The sequence below is a fragment of the Acipenser ruthenus genome, chromosome 14 (genome assembly GCF_902713425.1).
Source record: "Acipenser ruthenus chromosome 14, fAciRut3.2 maternal haplotype, whole genome shotgun sequence".
NCBI lineage: Eukaryota > Metazoa > Chordata > Actinopteri > Acipenseriformes > Acipenseridae > Acipenser > Acipenser ruthenus.
The window spans coordinates 5,283,679-5,301,446 of NC_081202.1; the positions used below are offsets into that span (position 1 = coordinate 5,283,679).

The 17,768-nt window shown below is 39.7% G+C and overlaps 1 protein-coding gene across 2 annotated transcripts; it reads right to left on the reverse strand.

The window, feature by feature from the left end:
* Positions 1-2,049: 2,049 nt before the first annotated feature.
* Positions 2,050-9,341, reverse strand: LOC117419525 (cysteine and glycine-rich protein 2). Of its 2 annotated transcripts, XM_058985641.1 has the most exons (7): positions 9,235-9,307; positions 7,490-7,537; positions 6,878-6,996; positions 4,903-5,071; positions 4,168-4,297; positions 3,214-3,307; positions 2,050-2,355 (listed from the first exon to the last, which is right to left on the reverse strand). In XM_058985641.1, the coding sequence occupies exons 3-7, from the start codon at positions 6,987-6,989 to the stop codon at positions 2,279-2,281; spliced, it is 582 nt and encodes a 193-aa protein (XP_058841624.1). In that variant the 5' UTR covers positions 6,990-6,996; positions 7,490-7,537; positions 9,235-9,307; the 3' UTR covers positions 2,050-2,278. The 2 variants fall into 2 exon arrangements, with proteins under 2 accessions (XP_058841624.1, XP_033888216.1); XM_034032325.3 differs by lacking the exon at positions 7,490-7,537 and having other exon boundaries at positions 9,235-9,341.
* Between the last annotated feature and the right edge of the window lie 8,427 nt (positions 9,342-17,768).

Genomic DNA, 17,768 nt, shown 5'->3' on the forward strand with positions numbered 1-17,768 from the left:
CTGAGCTTCTGAAGGTTGGATCCTGGGAGCCACTTGCTAAATATGATGACATTTGTTACAAGACCTTATTCCACATTCTGTGGATCTAGGTCAGTGACCTGCATTTTACAATACTGACCACTGCTTGGCTAGTGAAAGGTATATCTTGGAACTGCTGCGTGTCACAAGCTATATCGTACTCCTGTGACAATCTGATTTGTGTAGAAAAATAAGCTAAATATGAACTTTGTGTCCTGGGAGATTTTTATGAAATCATTTGGCCACTTTGTATAGTCATGGGGGAGAAGCAGCAAAGAATGGGCAAGAATACCATAAAAAAGGGTAATAATCATTTAAAACAAATATTTAGTTATTCTCAAACAAAAAAAAAGATTTTTAGGAGGAACTAGGGAGAAAGGTTAGCACTCTAAGATGGCAATTGATTAACATGGGGATTAGGAGAAAGCTGAAATGCTTTTAGCTATGAAGCCACAAACCAACATTCAGTTGCTGAAGTGGTTTGGACAGTCAGTCATCTCACCTAAATCATGTTCCATCCATGTTATAGACAAGACAGGGTTTAATTTGTCATAATCCATAGCCCTATGAATAAACTTGTGCTAGTTGAAACTCGTTTGTCCAAGTGTTACTTTAGGTTCCAAGTTCCACAGACAGTTCCTAGCTCAGTTTGTTCTTCCAGAACATTGCAACCATCAGGACATGGAAAACATGCAGCATATTTGCACTTTCTGCATGTTAAAGTACTTGAATTCCAGACAGTACTTACTTCAAGAAGGCAAAGAGGCAGATAAAGTTGAGTGTTAGCAGAAATAAAAATTTAGATCAGGCCTGGCTTGAAAAATTACACTTTCAGAAAATAATCATTTGATGTCTGGCTGCACATTTTCACTTTTGTATTGTACTTGGCTAGGATCTACAGGAAACATGTCATTAACTTTGAGATTTGTTAGAACAGGGCACGCGGACAAATCAGCTCCCTTATCCATGGAGGACAGTTTAAAATCTCAGCTCAGTTATGCAGTTTTTTTGTTTCAGACAGGTTGTCTAGACACGTTTTCAAGTACAACAGTACAGAGACATGAATCAAATTATTAGTCTTCCAAAAAGTCATTTTTCAAGCCTGTTGCAAAGGGCCAAAAAAATGCCTTCTGGGCACACTACCATTACTTTTACCAGAGATCAGGGCTGTTCCAGGGTCGCTGTTTTCACAAAACCTTTAGAACACCCCCCCCCCGCCCCGCCCCGCCCCACCCCGCCCCGCCCCGCCCCGCTCAATCCAGGAGTCATGGTAAAGAGGAACTCGCTTCACATTTCACTTACTGCTTTCATTTTGATTCAACAAATACTGCGTGTTGTGACAAGGCTGTGTCTGCTTGTCCGATGAAAAAGAAAGGCACAGCCCACACCAAAATTGCACAACTGAGTATTTCCATATAACACTTCACTTAAGGAACTGCAATTATGAACACTATAATTTGAATAGTAAGCAAAACCAGCCATGTCCTTAATCCTACTGCACAAGCCCTAAGTGAGTGCTCACATGAATACATTAAAGCAATACCATACATTTATCCAGTACAAATTTTGTAATGGAGCAATAATGCAATTACAGTAATACTGTACAAGGTTAAAAAAAAAACCCAAAAAAAAACCACACATTCAGAGCAAAAATACAGGTTATCTTGCAATTAATTTATCATTATCAAGAGCACACAGTGTCTATAGGACTTCTACTCTGATTTAATCAATGTAGAAGAATTGACAGCCGTTGTAGAATATACTTTTCCATAGGTGAGACAGGATGCAGCAGCCCTCTGTTATCAGCTTTCAAAACTACTCAAATAATGTGCCTGCTCTTTTAAAACATGCATACAGGTGTTTCACAGAAATGTGTTTTATCAGATGTTTGTCTGACCTTCCAATTGTGTCCACATTGAAACGAGAATGGTCTTAAATGAGAGGAAAGTGCGTTGGGTCTTCAGTGAGATGCTCCAGGAAGACCTGGAGTTCTGAAAACAAACCAACATGATAGGACCAGAGAACAAAAACTTTTTGAAAATGTATACAATTTTATTTATTTCATTTATTACAGTACAATGGAAAATAAAATATGCCAACAGCCATTTCATGTACATCTGTGTAAAAGGCACATACTCTGAAGAAGCAAACATCTGTTAGCAACAACATACCAAATGGCGCAAATGATTAGCAGAATTTGCAGAGCTGCTATTTTTGTCTCCGCTACATGCTTTCCGAGAGACCAGGGTTTGCAGCTCGCTCACTGGCTGTGGATGAGGGCTCCAGCACCCTGGCCATATCCAAATCCTTTGGGGCCAAAATTCTTAGCGTAACAAGCTGCAAAGAACAGAGATTTTACACTTTGAGTCACCATAAAAAGGATTACTGAACCATGAGTAACTATTTTTGAAGAACCTGTAAACGATAGAAACCCTCCACTTCTCCCGAGCACTCAGCGTTTCTTATTCCTGTGTAATGCAACGCACCCTAAACCAATAAGGTAATGTTGACACCTTAAGGAAGAGAAACTAAGAACACTAGTTTACTAGATTTCAGGCTACCAAGTCTGCTACTACCTAAAAAATGATACACATCTTTAAACTAGTACCAGAAAAAATGGAAATACCCGGTTCAAGATTTTTTTTTTTTTTTTTATACCACAACAGAGCATCTCCCACCCTTCACCCAGTACTTAAAGACAACCAAGTGCTAGTTTGTTTTGTGCAACAATATTGGTTTAGAGAACAGACACTGCTTCTAGGTTTCCTACACATTGTAGTTAATCTTCAGTTCTCTTCTTTTTTTTTTTTTGAAAGCGTGGCGGAAGAGAAATCAGAAACAGAGCTCCACTTGCGTCTCCTTACCAGCTGTGGCTGATGCAAGTAACTGAAGGCAAGACTATTACATTCACCATAGCAAATCCTATAAATCTTTAGGTACCTGGCCCTGGTAGAGAAAATATACGTGAAGTTGGAGAGAAAAAAAAAAAAAAAAAAAACAGGCAAGATGCCACATTCAAGCCTTGCAGTTCATAAGATGGAAAATGTGCCCCTTGGTGGTTTTACTGTTTTGTCAATAAAGAACCAAGTATGTGAATATATCTTCACAGAATGCCAAGATTAGTCCAATTCCGCAGTATGTGTGTTCCAGGAGGTTTTCTATACTATATTATAAAGCTATGCAGAGAAAGCTCACCCTTGCAGTAGATCTCTCCCTCCTTCTCAGTCTGGGTGGTGGACTCCAAGCTCTTTCCACACTTGGCACATCTGAAGCAGTTCTTGTGCCAGGGCTGAAGAAATGAGTCAGAAGACATTGTAAATAGCTGCAGGGAAATAAATCTGCATACTGGTAACAGCTCAGCACAAGTACTAAAGCAGGTTACTGGTATATGCTATAATGACCATCTAATGCAACTACTACAGCATAAACTGTCCAGTCCCTATATTGACATTGTGGAGATGCATGAATACCCATTATTATTATTTATTTATTTTAAATGTATTTATTTAAATGTGGGGCTCTTACCTTGAGTTCTCTCCTTTGACTATTCAAGCTAATAAAATGCTCCATCTTCAGAGTCATGCAAATTAGATGAATTAGTTATTCCACACAGTGAATGTACATAACAGTACAGCCAAGCTACTCAAGGCAATATCTAGAAAAATGATCGATTCAAATCTGATGAAACTTTGAATGCCTGTTTGTTAGGAGGCTGTTGATGAACTACTTCACAGCACACTACTGGCCTCAATGGGCTGACCAGACACCTCTGTGGAGTTGTATCAGATCCGGACCGGAGGGTTTTCCTAAGAGTGAAGCGGCAACACTGGAAAACATTTCACAGCTTTACTTTATTTGCAGAGCTGACTTGTTGCCAAGAAGCGCATTTTATCTGCTTTGGTCGTCTGTGAACCAAAAAATGGCTTTTGTAAGAGATTCCCCAAGAGGAACCAAAACTGTGTTCCTCATGTGTCATTTAAACTAGTTAAAGTTTGTCTTTGTACATTCCCTTAGGCTTCAGGAGATTATAGATTTTGTTTTTTTGTCAGGACATGAGTATTGTTTGACTTGAGTATTATATAGCTCCTCTAGACAGGAAAGTGTTCCCCGTTTAGGATGGCCATTGCATGCTTGCTATTACGCTCTCACCTTTCCTGCCCCGACTATCTTCTCAGCAGCATACACAGAATCCCCACACCTGGGGCACTTCTCAGCCCCGCCGAACTTCTGGGCGAACTTGGAAGCGTTGGGGTTTGTGGTCGGCTTGTGACTCTGCGCACTGCTCCCAGGCAGGAGAGGGAAAGAATTACCAGTTAGAAATTCAAAAGAAGTTTAACAGATGACAGAAACATCGCTAGTTAACCTTGTCTTTTCAATTGTGCTGCTGTTTTATGCTTGGGTTATGAAATGCTTAATGAAGCTGCAAATCCTTTGCATGAGGGGTGGCTGAAAGGTTTGTATTGTTCTCAACAAGTGATTAGGTTCACAGTGCATCACAGGAGCTGCCCGTACACAAAGCAACCCCTTAACTGCAGTCAGACACAGCTGTAAGCATCTTGATAAACACACTGTCAGGTCAGATTTAGAATGAGATTGCTCACTCTACATAAAAAATAATCAATATGTACAGCACCAGGCCCTAACCTACTGTAGGATATTTATAATTGACAGAATTGGTTTAAATGAAGTTTGTTAATAACTTCTTTAATAAAATCAGAAAGCTAGCCATCCTAGACTAGAGCAATGGTTCCCACTTCCTGTCATTTTACAAGCATTTCCCCTCCCCCCCCGAGCGTCAATATCTAAGGCTTTAAAATCAACCAGACAGAAGAATCGATGCATGATACAGATCAACACCTGTATCAGCTACATGATGGCACTTACCCCTCGTGTTTGATGCCCAGTCTCTCTCCTTTGTCCATGTTGAGGGTTCCTGCTCCCTGGCCATAGCCATAGCCCTTTGGCCCGTACTTCTTCCCGTAGCAGGACTTGCAGTAAATCTCATCATCGTGAATGGCCAACGTAGTGCTGTCTAAGCATTTGCGACAGACCACTGCAATATAAAGCAACAGTTAAGACCTACTTGAAAGCGCCTTTCTTCAATATGTCCAGCTACAACATGAAAAATTATCCACTTCGGGGGAACCAAGGGTCTCCCCTTCCAGTTCACAATGAATACCAGTGAATGCAGCCCCCACTCCAGCACATCTAATCTGAAGCTGTCATTTCCAGAAGGGGTGCACCTGGACCATAGGAAAGAACATGGCCTGTCAAAGAGCACAGCTGTGGACAGAAGCACCCTGTTACCTAGTCTACACGCAAAGTTTTACCATTTCACGTTAGTTTAAAGAAAGAATGATGGTGTATAGAACACAGAGCCCACCAGAGATTGTATGTGAGCGTGTTTTAGGCAAGTCTTAACCATTAGTATTGCTTTACTTCTTGTTCAAGCAGGGCACAGGTTAGCTCAGAAGAGGTCACCGAGTGGGTGTTGCTAGGAGACTGTACCCACATTAGTTATGAATCCAGTGTTTGGATCCTCCTGACTAGTTTTTTACTCAGTCATGTGCTGCAACATCATTCCCTGAAGGGTCAAGAGGTCAGCCTGGGAGGAATTGTGGAAAACAAAAAAAAACATGCCTAACTCCAAAGGTAAACCTCCTGCAACAAAGTTACCCTCTTGATGGCGCACTGGGCCAATGCATAAGCTTTACAACCAGGGGGCCACCTTGGGTCAAAAGTGACCTTGTTGTGTTACTGCTACCCAGTCCATTAAAAGTGAGCTGCGTACAGCAAGAATGCACATGAAGAACTGCAGTCCTAAAATTGTGCGTGCAGTTGCCTGGGAAACACTTCTGGGGGAAAAAAAAGCACATTTCTAGGAAGTGTACATTAAGTTTCCTGTACTTCTGTAAAACTATAAATCTCACTTCAGTAATCCAGAAAAAAAAAATTATATATATATTATTCTTTACGCTTCTCTACCTATAGGGACAAAGCAGCTTTTGTAACACCTCCTGTCCTGTAAAATAAAACACTTATTTTCCCCATGTCCAGGCTGAATCCAAAGCATGCGTGTTGCATTGCAGTGCAGCCCCCGACAGTGACAATGTGTTACAGTCAAGCTTGACACTGAGCTTCTTTCCTTTCCTGTTGAACAGAGAATGAATTATCCACACACCGTAAAACAAAACAACATGACCAATCTGAAATGAACAATGAAGTAGGGCTCCTCTCTCCTTCCACCAATGTTTTATTTGAAGTGAAGTGTTTTTCGGCTTACTTGTACTACTAATATTGTGGTCAATTGTAAATACAATGCTCAGCCAGCTTAATATGCCATACACACCACCATGAGCCTGCCAACAATTAATGAATAAAATACTGTGTGTATATATACACACACACACCAGTACTGAACTGTGGGGATCGTTCCACATACATCAACAAGTCAGCCTGACAGTTTAATATTAGTTCTTCCTGTATAACCAGTTGTGACTGAGGCAGGATATCCATTGAAAACAAGATACAAAGTCAAACCTGCTTGTGGCAACCCCTCAAGGGACCATCTTAAAAGTGCACAGAATAGAGGCAGCCTATTATCCCACAACAGTGAACCTGGGGATAGAAGGCACTAGCCAATATATTTGTCCATTTCCATGTACATACGGTGGATGTAGGTGGTGCGATCTATGTTTTCATTTCACAGATAGCTCTAATTTAGGTATTACAGCTGCAGTATTTCTGATCTTTTGTTCATAAAAAGTGTCAATTACATTCCACAATGCTCCTGGTAAAACCTTTGGTTTTGGTGCATGGCATCTTTAATCAAATGAAGACAATCATGATGGGTACTTACTGCACAGGAAACAGCATTTGTGAAAGCTTTTCCCATCGCACTGCACCTCCTCAGCATGGTACACGTTTTGCTTGCAGGCAGTGCATTTGTTACCACCTCCCCAGACAGACATATTGACACTAACAAAAAACAAACAAAAACAAGTGTTAACAATTAGCCCTATAAAACGAACAAACATGCAGCTGCAACAGGAAGTGGAGGTAATGCATGCCTTCCTGTTCTACACTGACGTCAAACAGCCACAAGGTGTAACATGACTGACCACCCCCTCTCCACCATTACACCAGAAAAACATTAGGAGCAGAGGATGTGAAATGGTTTCTCAAACAAAAATTCAGCTTGACCACAACCCAGACATACATGACAGATGACTCGAGGCATTGACACACAGCAACGCATTCCTCAGAAGCATTATTATCACACCGAACAATACATTGTTTACCTCCATGCAATCTAGTTGGTCTCATTAAATATTTCACTGCAATCAAATACAATTAACCTGTTACAGATCAAATGATTCCAAATGGGGGGGGGGGGGGGGGGGAGGAAAATCAAACTGTGGTCAAGAATACTTTTTTATACTGCGATTTTATAATGGAGTGTCATCAATACCTTGTTAAATAAATCCATCCACCCACAATGTGTGTTTCTTCCACATGTCTGGGATTAAAAGAATTCATTAATTACACAATCTTTAGGGGAGGGAGCAAAAAAGAAAATGACATCACAAAGCCTTTCCAGGAAGATGACTCAATGGCCATTTCCATGTTAACAATATTGTTCTGATTAATGCTGCCCATCCTATTCCCAGATACATTCTGTGGGAAAGGGATCACTGACAATGCACAGGAAGTCATCGGTAAAACTACAGGTATCTAAATTTCTACACAGGTTGTTTTATTTTTTCTATAGGAACCATGTGTTGCAACTCTTGATTAAAGTTACATAAAAGTAAACTATGAGTTTGTCCTAAAGTTGAAGCACAATGTCTTTTACACACCCCTACAAACATCACGCAACCCAAGACCCTGTGGTAAAGGGTTTGATAAAATATTTATTTAAAAAAAAAAAAAAAAAAAAAACCTTGGCTGTGCTAAAGCCTGGCTGTATGTTTCTGTTGTACATATTTTCTGGTTTAATATGGATGTTTCTAACATCACACACCCCTCTATCTACAAGAAATTATACATCCTGATTGACCGAGGCCGTGTCCTATGTTGCATTAGCGTTAAACTGCCTCACTTGCACATTCTTTATACAGATAATGGAGAAATACATATACTGTAGTAAGAACTAGTTCTGCCAAAACGGAGCACTGAGTACGTTTCAGTTATATTACATATTCTTTTCCTGATCCATCTGCTTCACTTTCCTCTCACACCCTGAACTCTGCTGGGATAAACCACAACTGGCTTTATTAAAGCATTTCACAGTACTAGGGAATAAATCCCGATTGTAAAACCAACAGCTGTGGTAAATAAGAATTAATAGCATTGGCTGGAATATAATCTGTCTAAACACGCTGTATGCAAGTGTCCACTACTGATGAGGCCATAGCCGAGTCAACAGTCCAACATTAAGCGCTGTATTTGGGAATGTGAAGGCACTTACTCCTAGGATTATCACACTTTACTTGTGTTGTACGCATAGCTTCCAACCAGCAGGTAATGTGAACCTAATATGTGGTGTGTGTGTTCGTGGGAATGTGACTTCGTATCCAGCACTGGGGGTGGCTTTAACTTTAACGTCAACAAGGTGTTCAGCAAGCTGCTTTAATATGCACAGCAATGTCGTACTAAACAAACTTAACAAGGAAAGGGGGTTACGATACACTTACTCACGCGCTCAAATAGAACATTCTGCCACATGCTTTATCGTTAAGCTTCAATAAGGCATTTAAAAAAAAAAAAAATGAGGAAAATACACAGAATTTTGTGTTGGAGTGCGCATACTAAGAAAGGGAAGTGCCCTTCTCTCAACACGGGTAATAATTACGAGTCACTCTGTACCTGTTCAAACGCAGATGTATTATTTAATTGCCAGCTTACCACTGTCATGAATGCATACTAAATTATAATGCTCACGAGACTTAACTAAATAATCCAGCGTTACTCTGCGAATCCACAATCTTAAAAAAACAAGTTACCTTACGCATAAGTGTTTGAAAACCATGCATCGTTAAATACACTTGAATAAAACGTATACTCTGCTCACATTAGTGGGATCATTATTATTTATCTATTGTGCAAATTCAAAATCGAGCAACAATGGTTATGATACGAATACTGCAAAATACTATATCCTTTTATCAAATTATACAACGTCCATCCCAGATAACAAGCAAATATGGTACTCACGTTCTTCGTTAACCCAGAAATTCACCAACGACCCGGCGATACTTCACGTTGTACGCTTTGCCTGCAGTCTCTCACAGAGGAACACGGCATCTAATATTTGATTGGTGGAAGGGCGTGGTTAGGGGCGTACTATTGAGTCAAAGCTATACAATCTAGGGTGTGTAGCAATGATATCATGCGTTCCTAACCTAATTAATACATATCATTATATTCACAAGTAAATACATATCAATAGTCACGGTTTGTATTACATTTTTTTTTTTAACCTAAACAGGAAAAAATGAATTACTTCTAATAGGTTATACAAGCCAAGGTAACTCTCAGCCGGCTGCGTCCTGTTTATCTCTTACTACTAGCTCCTGTCCAATGGCCACGTGAACAACTCCAGGGCCTGGATCGGATAATATTCTTAACTAGTCCACTTCACATATTTACTGCAGTCTTAAAGTTGAGTATCTTGTTTAATTTGATGATTGTAATGTTTACCACCGTTACCTCCGTATCCGTCACCACCTTGGTTAAAATTAAAGACACACACACACACCCTCTACAGTTTGTTCCATGGTTCTGTGATTCATTCTTTGAATTGATTGATGTGTTCTTTATTGTAGCTCGTGATAGGGCGCTAGGATCCTGGTTCCATTCAGTTCACGTGACAATGTTACCTGTTCTGCCTGCTTCACGTAGTTATTCTTTCTGTAGGTATTTGTAGAGCAGGTGAGGCTGACAGAGTGGAAAGGTCATACTGTGAAATGATGGTCATACTGTCACATCATTATAATGATCCAAGCAAGCTCAAAGCAGTTTATAAGAAAAATAATAAGAACTCAATATTAGAACAACAAGCACTAAGCCAAGTAAAGACTCAGAAAAATAATGAGAATGATAGCGCAATAGTGGAGCAACAGTGTCAAGTACCACTCTCAAAACAAAAGACTACAAATGAGAACGTATGCTACTTACTCTAACAAGCTATGTTCCTTAAAGTAAAGAATGCATGTCATTTTAATGTTTAATTCCTAATTATATAGATTGCACACATTATCATGAATAATGCAAGCGCAGGGATGAGACAATGCTGTGCAATGTCACCTGATCAAGTGCAGTATATAATGCCTAGAGCAGTTAGCCTTATGTTGCTTTCTAAATGTTTTGGAGCAAAAAAAAAAAATGAACAGAATTTGAAAGGAAGCGTTAAGAAGTATGACCTTCTGCAAGCCGGACTGTAAATGCAACCGGAAAATCAAGGACCAAGCGTTTAAATGTCACTGAAATAAAGAAATCTGCATAGCGTAATACCCCCTGATTAGAAGGTGGTGAGTAAGCTGTATCAATCATGGACTTTATTATACATTGTTTTAGATAGCATACAGAACTTCCTTAAATCCTGTTAATACTGTATCTTTTCCTAGGTGTGTGTGTGTGTGTGTGTGTGTGTGTGTGTGTGTGTGTGAAATACATGATTCAGCTGCAGCCAGACAAACTGCCCATACATACCATTGTGGCAGGAGCCTGTTTGAGTTGTGTTTGACACTTTAGTCCTGGCAGCAATGAAGGATACACCAGAATGAAATACATTTATAGGTGAATGGAGGTTTCACTTCGATTGCTGCTGTTCAAGCTACCATACCCTGCTTTGTGTATTTTCATTATGTTAATACCATTGCTGGGTTTTGTATGAACATTCCCATTGGGATACCGGTGTACTAGGAAATTACTACAAGCGTGAAGCGGTATGTTAAAATACATCAAGATGGGCTCCCGAGTGGTGCATCCGGTAAAGGCACTCTGCGTGGGGTGCAGGATTCGCCTTATAGTCTAGATGTCGCCGGTTCGAGTCCAGGCTATTCCACTGCCGACCGTGGACGGGAGCACAATTGGCCGAGCGCCGCCCAGGCGGAAGGGCTTAGGTCGGCCAGGGTGTCCTCGGCTGACCGCGAATTAGTGACCCCTGTAGTCTGGCCGGGCACCTGTGGGCTTGCCTGTAAACTGCCCAGAGCTGTGTTGTCCTCCAACGTTGTAGCTCTGGGCTGGCTGCATGGCAGCGGAGGGCTGAGCCTAAATACAATTGGGCAAAAAACAGAGTAAAAAAAATATTGGCGACTACTACATTAAAAATAAATTAAAAAAAACAATATATAAAAATGTTACCACTAGGGTAACATTCTAAATCATTGTAAATTGTTTATGTAATCTGGCTCGGGTCTGATTGAGCATATAAACTCTGTAATGTATGGGAAATAATGTTTACAGGACGCCAGAGCTGAACAAGCCAAACACATTCTATGTTGTTGGAAGGTATCTTAAATAAGTAAACAATCAGTTCTGGGAGGGAACCATAATTCTTGATAAGAATGTGTCCGTTTTTATTTTCGAGGTGGTGATTTATTATAAATACAATATTTATACAGGAGAGAAGCACTGAGATGCAACAGCTTGTTCACAGTCCCTGGTAAAGGCCCAGTCACGCACACATGCAGGGAGAAAGGGAGGCTGCTAGAAAAGGACATGGGGGTCGGGTGATTGGTGGGGTAGGGGAAAAGGAGACAATATGTATAGTGGAAAGGTAATGACAAGCCTGGAATTACAGCAGGGAGGTGCGTATCTTATATAGAAGGATTCGTTTGCATAATATAACAGACCATTTACAAATAAAATGTGTGCTGCATATTTCCGGTGTGTTACCATAGTTACTGTGCCCAGGGGATGTTATTGTTGCTTCAACAGCAGATGGCACTAAAGCAGTAGAAATGGTCAGGTTTTTGGAAAGAAAAAAAAAAAAAAAAAAAAAAGTTGTTCAAAAGTAAATAGCTTCAAACGCTATTGCAAGCATTTTTCTCTGTCAAGTCTGAAGAAAGGTACACATTTAGCTCTGCTGAGTCAGTAACAGTAATGTCCCAGTATTTGAATTCGTTTGCAGTACTGTTAATTGGTTTGGCCACTCAGTCCCTTGGAAAATCTCCCTTTATTCTTTGAAAACATTCCAGAATGTTACACGTCAGTTGTCTTGGGTTTTTTTTTCAATCTTTATTCTCTGGTAAATTCTGAGATACTTTATAACTGTTTCAGTTATTTTTGTTTCTTTAACACTACTTTGTAACACAGTAATGTGTGTAGCCATGCATCTAAGCAAGGGGGAACCAAGTAAACGTACAGTTCCAGAGCACCACGTAGTAAGTGTGTCATTTTTACATTATACTACATTGTGAGTTCACAGATACATACTTTTATTTTTTTTTTAAAAAATAATCTTTTCCATGAATTTCAGCACTGCATTGAGGATATCATTTATTACATTTATTTATTAGGTTGTTGTCTTTTCATTTTAAAGGCTTCACCGGAGCCGCCCCCACGCACCAAGCCGGTAACCCGAGTCGATTCAGTAGCTGTTCTTTTTATTACCCCACGTCCCGGGACACTTCCTCCTCTTCAGTGTGTTCAAATTCAGATTCCAAGAGCTCTGTAGCACCGTGCCTCTGGAACTCACAGCCTCATATTATATATATTTCGTTTGTGCAAACCATCAAGCACCAGATTTAGAAAGCTGTAAAATAAAATACCCATTAAACACTAGTTTCCAGAATCACCCTGGCCCTGTCCACTCTGTTTGTGTGGCGAGAGCTCCGTGTTGGACTGCAGATCATATGGAATGTAATCCTGAAAGAATGTGTAGTTCTTTGAGAACGCTTGAAGTAAGTCATAATTAGGAACAGATGGTCCTGATGGGTTGGTAGCTTTCATCACTCTGTGAACCTTTTATGGTAAAATCTTCATATGAATGAAATTCCCAGAAGCAGCAGCTACGGATGATATTGAAGAACCGTGATGAAAGTCTTACAGTGTCTGCTGTTGCATAGGTTGTGTCTGTTTAAAATAATTCTTCCTGGAAGTGTTGGAACTTAAAGCTGTCATTGCAAAAGGTATTTGTATTTGGCTGGAGATGACAATGCATTGTTCCATACAGTAGTTTTCCCTTCTCTGCACTGTACAGGCCTATCTGGTGTATTATAAGGAACACAAGCTTCCCTACTTCCCTAAAGCTTTTCTCCACAGTCACTATGTGAGCTGAACAGCTGTAATACCTAAATGGTATGTTTGTAATACTGATAAGGTTATACAGAAAACACTTAATGCCCTGATATCTTCCATACGGGTAACTACCCTCTCAAACACTCAAAAACTGTTTTTACAGCAAACAGGGAATAACTCTTCCCTCCAGGCAGAGCACATTTGGAATGGAAACACATGACAAAGAGGAATTAGGAGAGACATCACATGACTGAAGTCAATCTTAAAAGGAGTTGGCATAGTTCACCCAAATCAGTACTTTTAGCACAGAACCAGGACCAGAGGACACAGTTGGAAATGAAGTGGCGATAGACCTAAGACAGAGGGAAGGAGACACTTCTTCACACAGAGTGGTGAGGGGATGGAATGGGCTACCTAGTCATGTCACTGTGGCAGAATCATGTAGATCCTTTAAAACTCAACTTCACAAAGTTTTGAGATCAATCAGCTCCTAGGAACCAGGTGGGCTGAGATGGGCTGATGGCCTCCTCTTTTTATAATTCTCTTATGGTCTTAATGTATGAACCTGGTACAATTTTAAAAGTCTAATTTGAGCTCTCCATTGAAAAACAAGGAGTCTAACGATTTGGTGATTTGTTTTATACTTTTTATAACAAAGAAATATTAACCTGTTATATTGGGTGACTGACGGTATTTTGAAAAAATGTATTATTGGAAAGTATTGTGTGCCCACAAATGGGATTCTCTCTGGGTGATAAAAAGTAAGATTGCTGTAGCTGGTTAGGGACAAATACTGTCCCACTAAGACTTCTTAGCATAGTAAAGCCACGTTTTATTAACGTTAGTCTCTATGCTGTGTTTTCTGTTTATTTGAAAGGGAGCAGCTAAACCAGATAGTACCAAGGTAGGCCTCTATTCAGAACTTTATGTTCTCTTACGACTTCCTTAACTTTCTTTTGAAGTTGTCCAGAATCGTGTATTTATTTTTAGTTCTTTATTACAGCCTCCCACTGCATCCGAATGAAATGTGGCTTTCTCTTCCAGACTGTAATTACACTGTTCCTCCATGTGACTGTACTGGCCTTGGCACTTCTGAATGGCCTAGAAGAATTTCATTCAATGCCCAGCTAAAAATAGGATTTCATCAGCAAACATTATTAGTAGTGAAATTGTATCTGAGAGCAGACATCGATGTGTAGAAAAAACTAACTTTCATTATTTATTTGCTGGAAAAAGGCCCCTGGCGGGACGGGGGCTGTGAATCAGAGCTGCAATGCCTGGTGTTTGTCAAGATGCTCTAGCTACTATCCTAGTCTGAGCAAAGCAGATCTCTATGGGGGTGATTTAGGTCCCTCTCAGCAGAAAGCATGGAAGTGTGCTCTCTTAAGCAGGCTTTAATACAACTACATGAAGGTCTAGTGGAGATCATGGTGATTGCAGAGAACAAGGGAAAATGTTTGAATTTCTACTTTAATAATGTGGTCTGTTTAGGTATATATATATGTTTGTCATCCAGCTAAATACTCATTTACATGTAATTTATTAATGTGTGGAGGTTCATAGATAAATATAGTTATCATTTGTCTAAAATACAGTTTACCCATTTTTTGCTGTCCACGTCTCTCCAATATAACATGCTGTGTGGGGTCACTCCTGACAAGTTTTGTAGCTCTGTGCTAGTGGTCTGGTGTTTCAGAAGTATGTTGACAGCCCCCCTCCCAGTTTTCTTTGTCTTCCCAAATGACCAATATGGGATTATATTTGCATTATTTTGTATAAAAGTGAAATAAAATTAACGAAACACATTAATTGGACATTCGTACAAGCTAATTAATCCTATTTTCTAACCTACTGCTCTGGATTCATCAACAAAGCCAGTTTTCTGCATGTGTTCTTTGACTAATCATGTTTTCTGTTGAACTGGGGAATGAATCAATTACAAGATGATGATAATGATAAGCATGGATTGGTAAAGTGTAATTCTTGGCTAGGCCCACAGTAAAGTGTGGAATGACTCAAACCACTGTGCAATGGAAGCCTGATTTCTTTTCATGCTTTAGAGTCTGTCCTCCTCTAAGCAGTGCCTGCCAGTTCTTCTGGCAGCCACTGTGCCATCGATTAGGATTCCCACCAGGGGGGCTCCATGGAGCCAGAGGAACATTAAGGCGATCAATACTTGGGGCTACACTTTTAGCTCTGCGCATGATAGTAAAAAACAAACTTGTGATCAATGAAATGCCTTCACATCACAGCAGAGGGCATTCTTTTAAATACACTGCTGCCCCCTTGTGGAGAAAGAATTGAATAAGGACCAAACCAGTAATTGACATTTAAAAAAAATAAATACATAAATATCTATATATTGGCACTAAGCTATAGCTAAGTAACCTACCTTTTACCTGGCATGAGTTTGAAGATGGTTAATTACAAATGCTGAATGTCTTCACAGAAATAATAGCAAAAACTACCCAAAGTCGTTTTTAGGAGGCAACACATATTAAAGTTCCACTGCTGTTAAACTTGGTAGTAGACAGTGATCTTGACGAAGAGCAGAGAATGGTCTCATTTCAAGCGGTCCCTAGCATGATCTTTCCATTCCTTGATTGCAATGTATGATACTGCAGCTGTTTCACATCAACAGAATTCTGTTCGGTGCTGCCGTCATTCTTGCTCAGTGTGCCGGAGCAGCTCTGCATCACACCTGCAATGTAAGCTTCACTGATCAGCGAGTGTTCACTTTCCCTTAATCAAAGCAGATGGTGCAAGGTTGTTTTCTTATGTTAGTGATATATGTTGCCACCTAAATCTAGAAATGGTTTCCTTCCTAGTATGTAATTTAATGTAGTCTTCCGATACGTGGCTTTCTGAATGTAATCATTGAAGACTTAAGGGTTCCCCTTTGATAACCAGGGAATTCTGCATTTTGATTTTGTATTAGGTATTATAACCCATGTGAGTGAATAACACACATACAATTACATGTCTCTAGTTTTCTTACTGTAACTATACGTAACCCTGACCTCCTAACCCTGTTTCCTACATTTTTCTCATTAAAGATCGGAGTACAACGCATTGAGAATATGGTCTCCTGTTTTCCGAACCACATAAAACAGGTAATGCCCAGGAAGTGTAAAATAAAAAACAACACATATATCCTGTTCAGGTCTTTTATTACAAAGGTCTGAAAAAGTCCTTAACTGTGAATTTCTTTACATAATAAAGAACCAGCAAGTTCCGAACAGGTAGACAAAGAGCATAGCTAAAGAGAACAGTTCAGGTCGTAACCGAATAGAAAAGAGGCTAAAAAAGCAGCAATAATAATAACAGCAGAGTAAACTATTGCAACTAGCAGTGCAATCAGGTAATTAGAAGCAGCATTGCATTAACATCCAGCGTTGAAGAATAGCACCGTTCATAGGGAACAATTATTTTCATACAATATACAAAATATAAAAAAGGGATACAAAACTACATACCCACCACTTGTTCAACCAAGTGAGGTCACGATCTGCACTTTTGTTCAGTGCAAACGCAGAACTGCAATGGCAGTTCTTCCTGAAATATTTTTAAGAAATACTCTATCAACTATAATGCATATTATATCACAGGGGAGTTTTATACAATACAGTACGCAGATATCTGAAGCAGATCCACACCTCCACTGGGTATGTAACCAATTAAAGTATTCAAGTACAAAAAAAAGCACCCAAGGATTGTGCAACAATGTCAGCGTGCCCCTTTCCCTGTAGTACCTTGGCACACTTTGGTCTTTATCCAGCCATCCAGTTGCAGGACAAGTGTTTCAACGCCATTACGTGGGGATTTTAGTAAAGTAACATGCAACCATTCTCTTGTTTTGTAGTTTCTCAAATTCCTCACTAATATTTAACAAAAAAAAAATTAACAATTTCTTTAATTCACATTCTCAATGTCTTCGTTGTATTTTTGTGGTAACACACACTAAAATTAATACATTCATAACTATACATACATGTCATTTTCTTACTTCTGTCTTAAGGCACTGCTTAAATTAGTAAATACAATACTACATGCTGCAAGTGTTACAAATGAAGTGTAGCAGACTTGGCTTAGGGTAGGGCTAATTACTGATAACAGGGGGGCGCCAACAAGCAACAATCTGCCTGAAGCACCAGACAATCACAGCCTACATAATGAGATTTTTTTTCCCCAGATACGAGTTCACATAGCTTTTATTAATAATGAGGCACAATAGCCCAGTTTGACAGTGCTGGCTCAGTAAACTATTGGACTGTTTGTACACTTTCCATGCAATCCTTCCTGATGATCTGTTTATAATAGATAAGACACTGAACATACAAAAATACTGCATATATTTCCAGGCACACACATTCAAATTCAAACAAACATAGTGCTGCTGAAAGAATTCCTTATTTCCACATTACCCAAGTACTTAAGTTTCACTGTCCATATAACATATATCCATACCGGTGTGTGTGTGTGTATATATATATATATATATATAT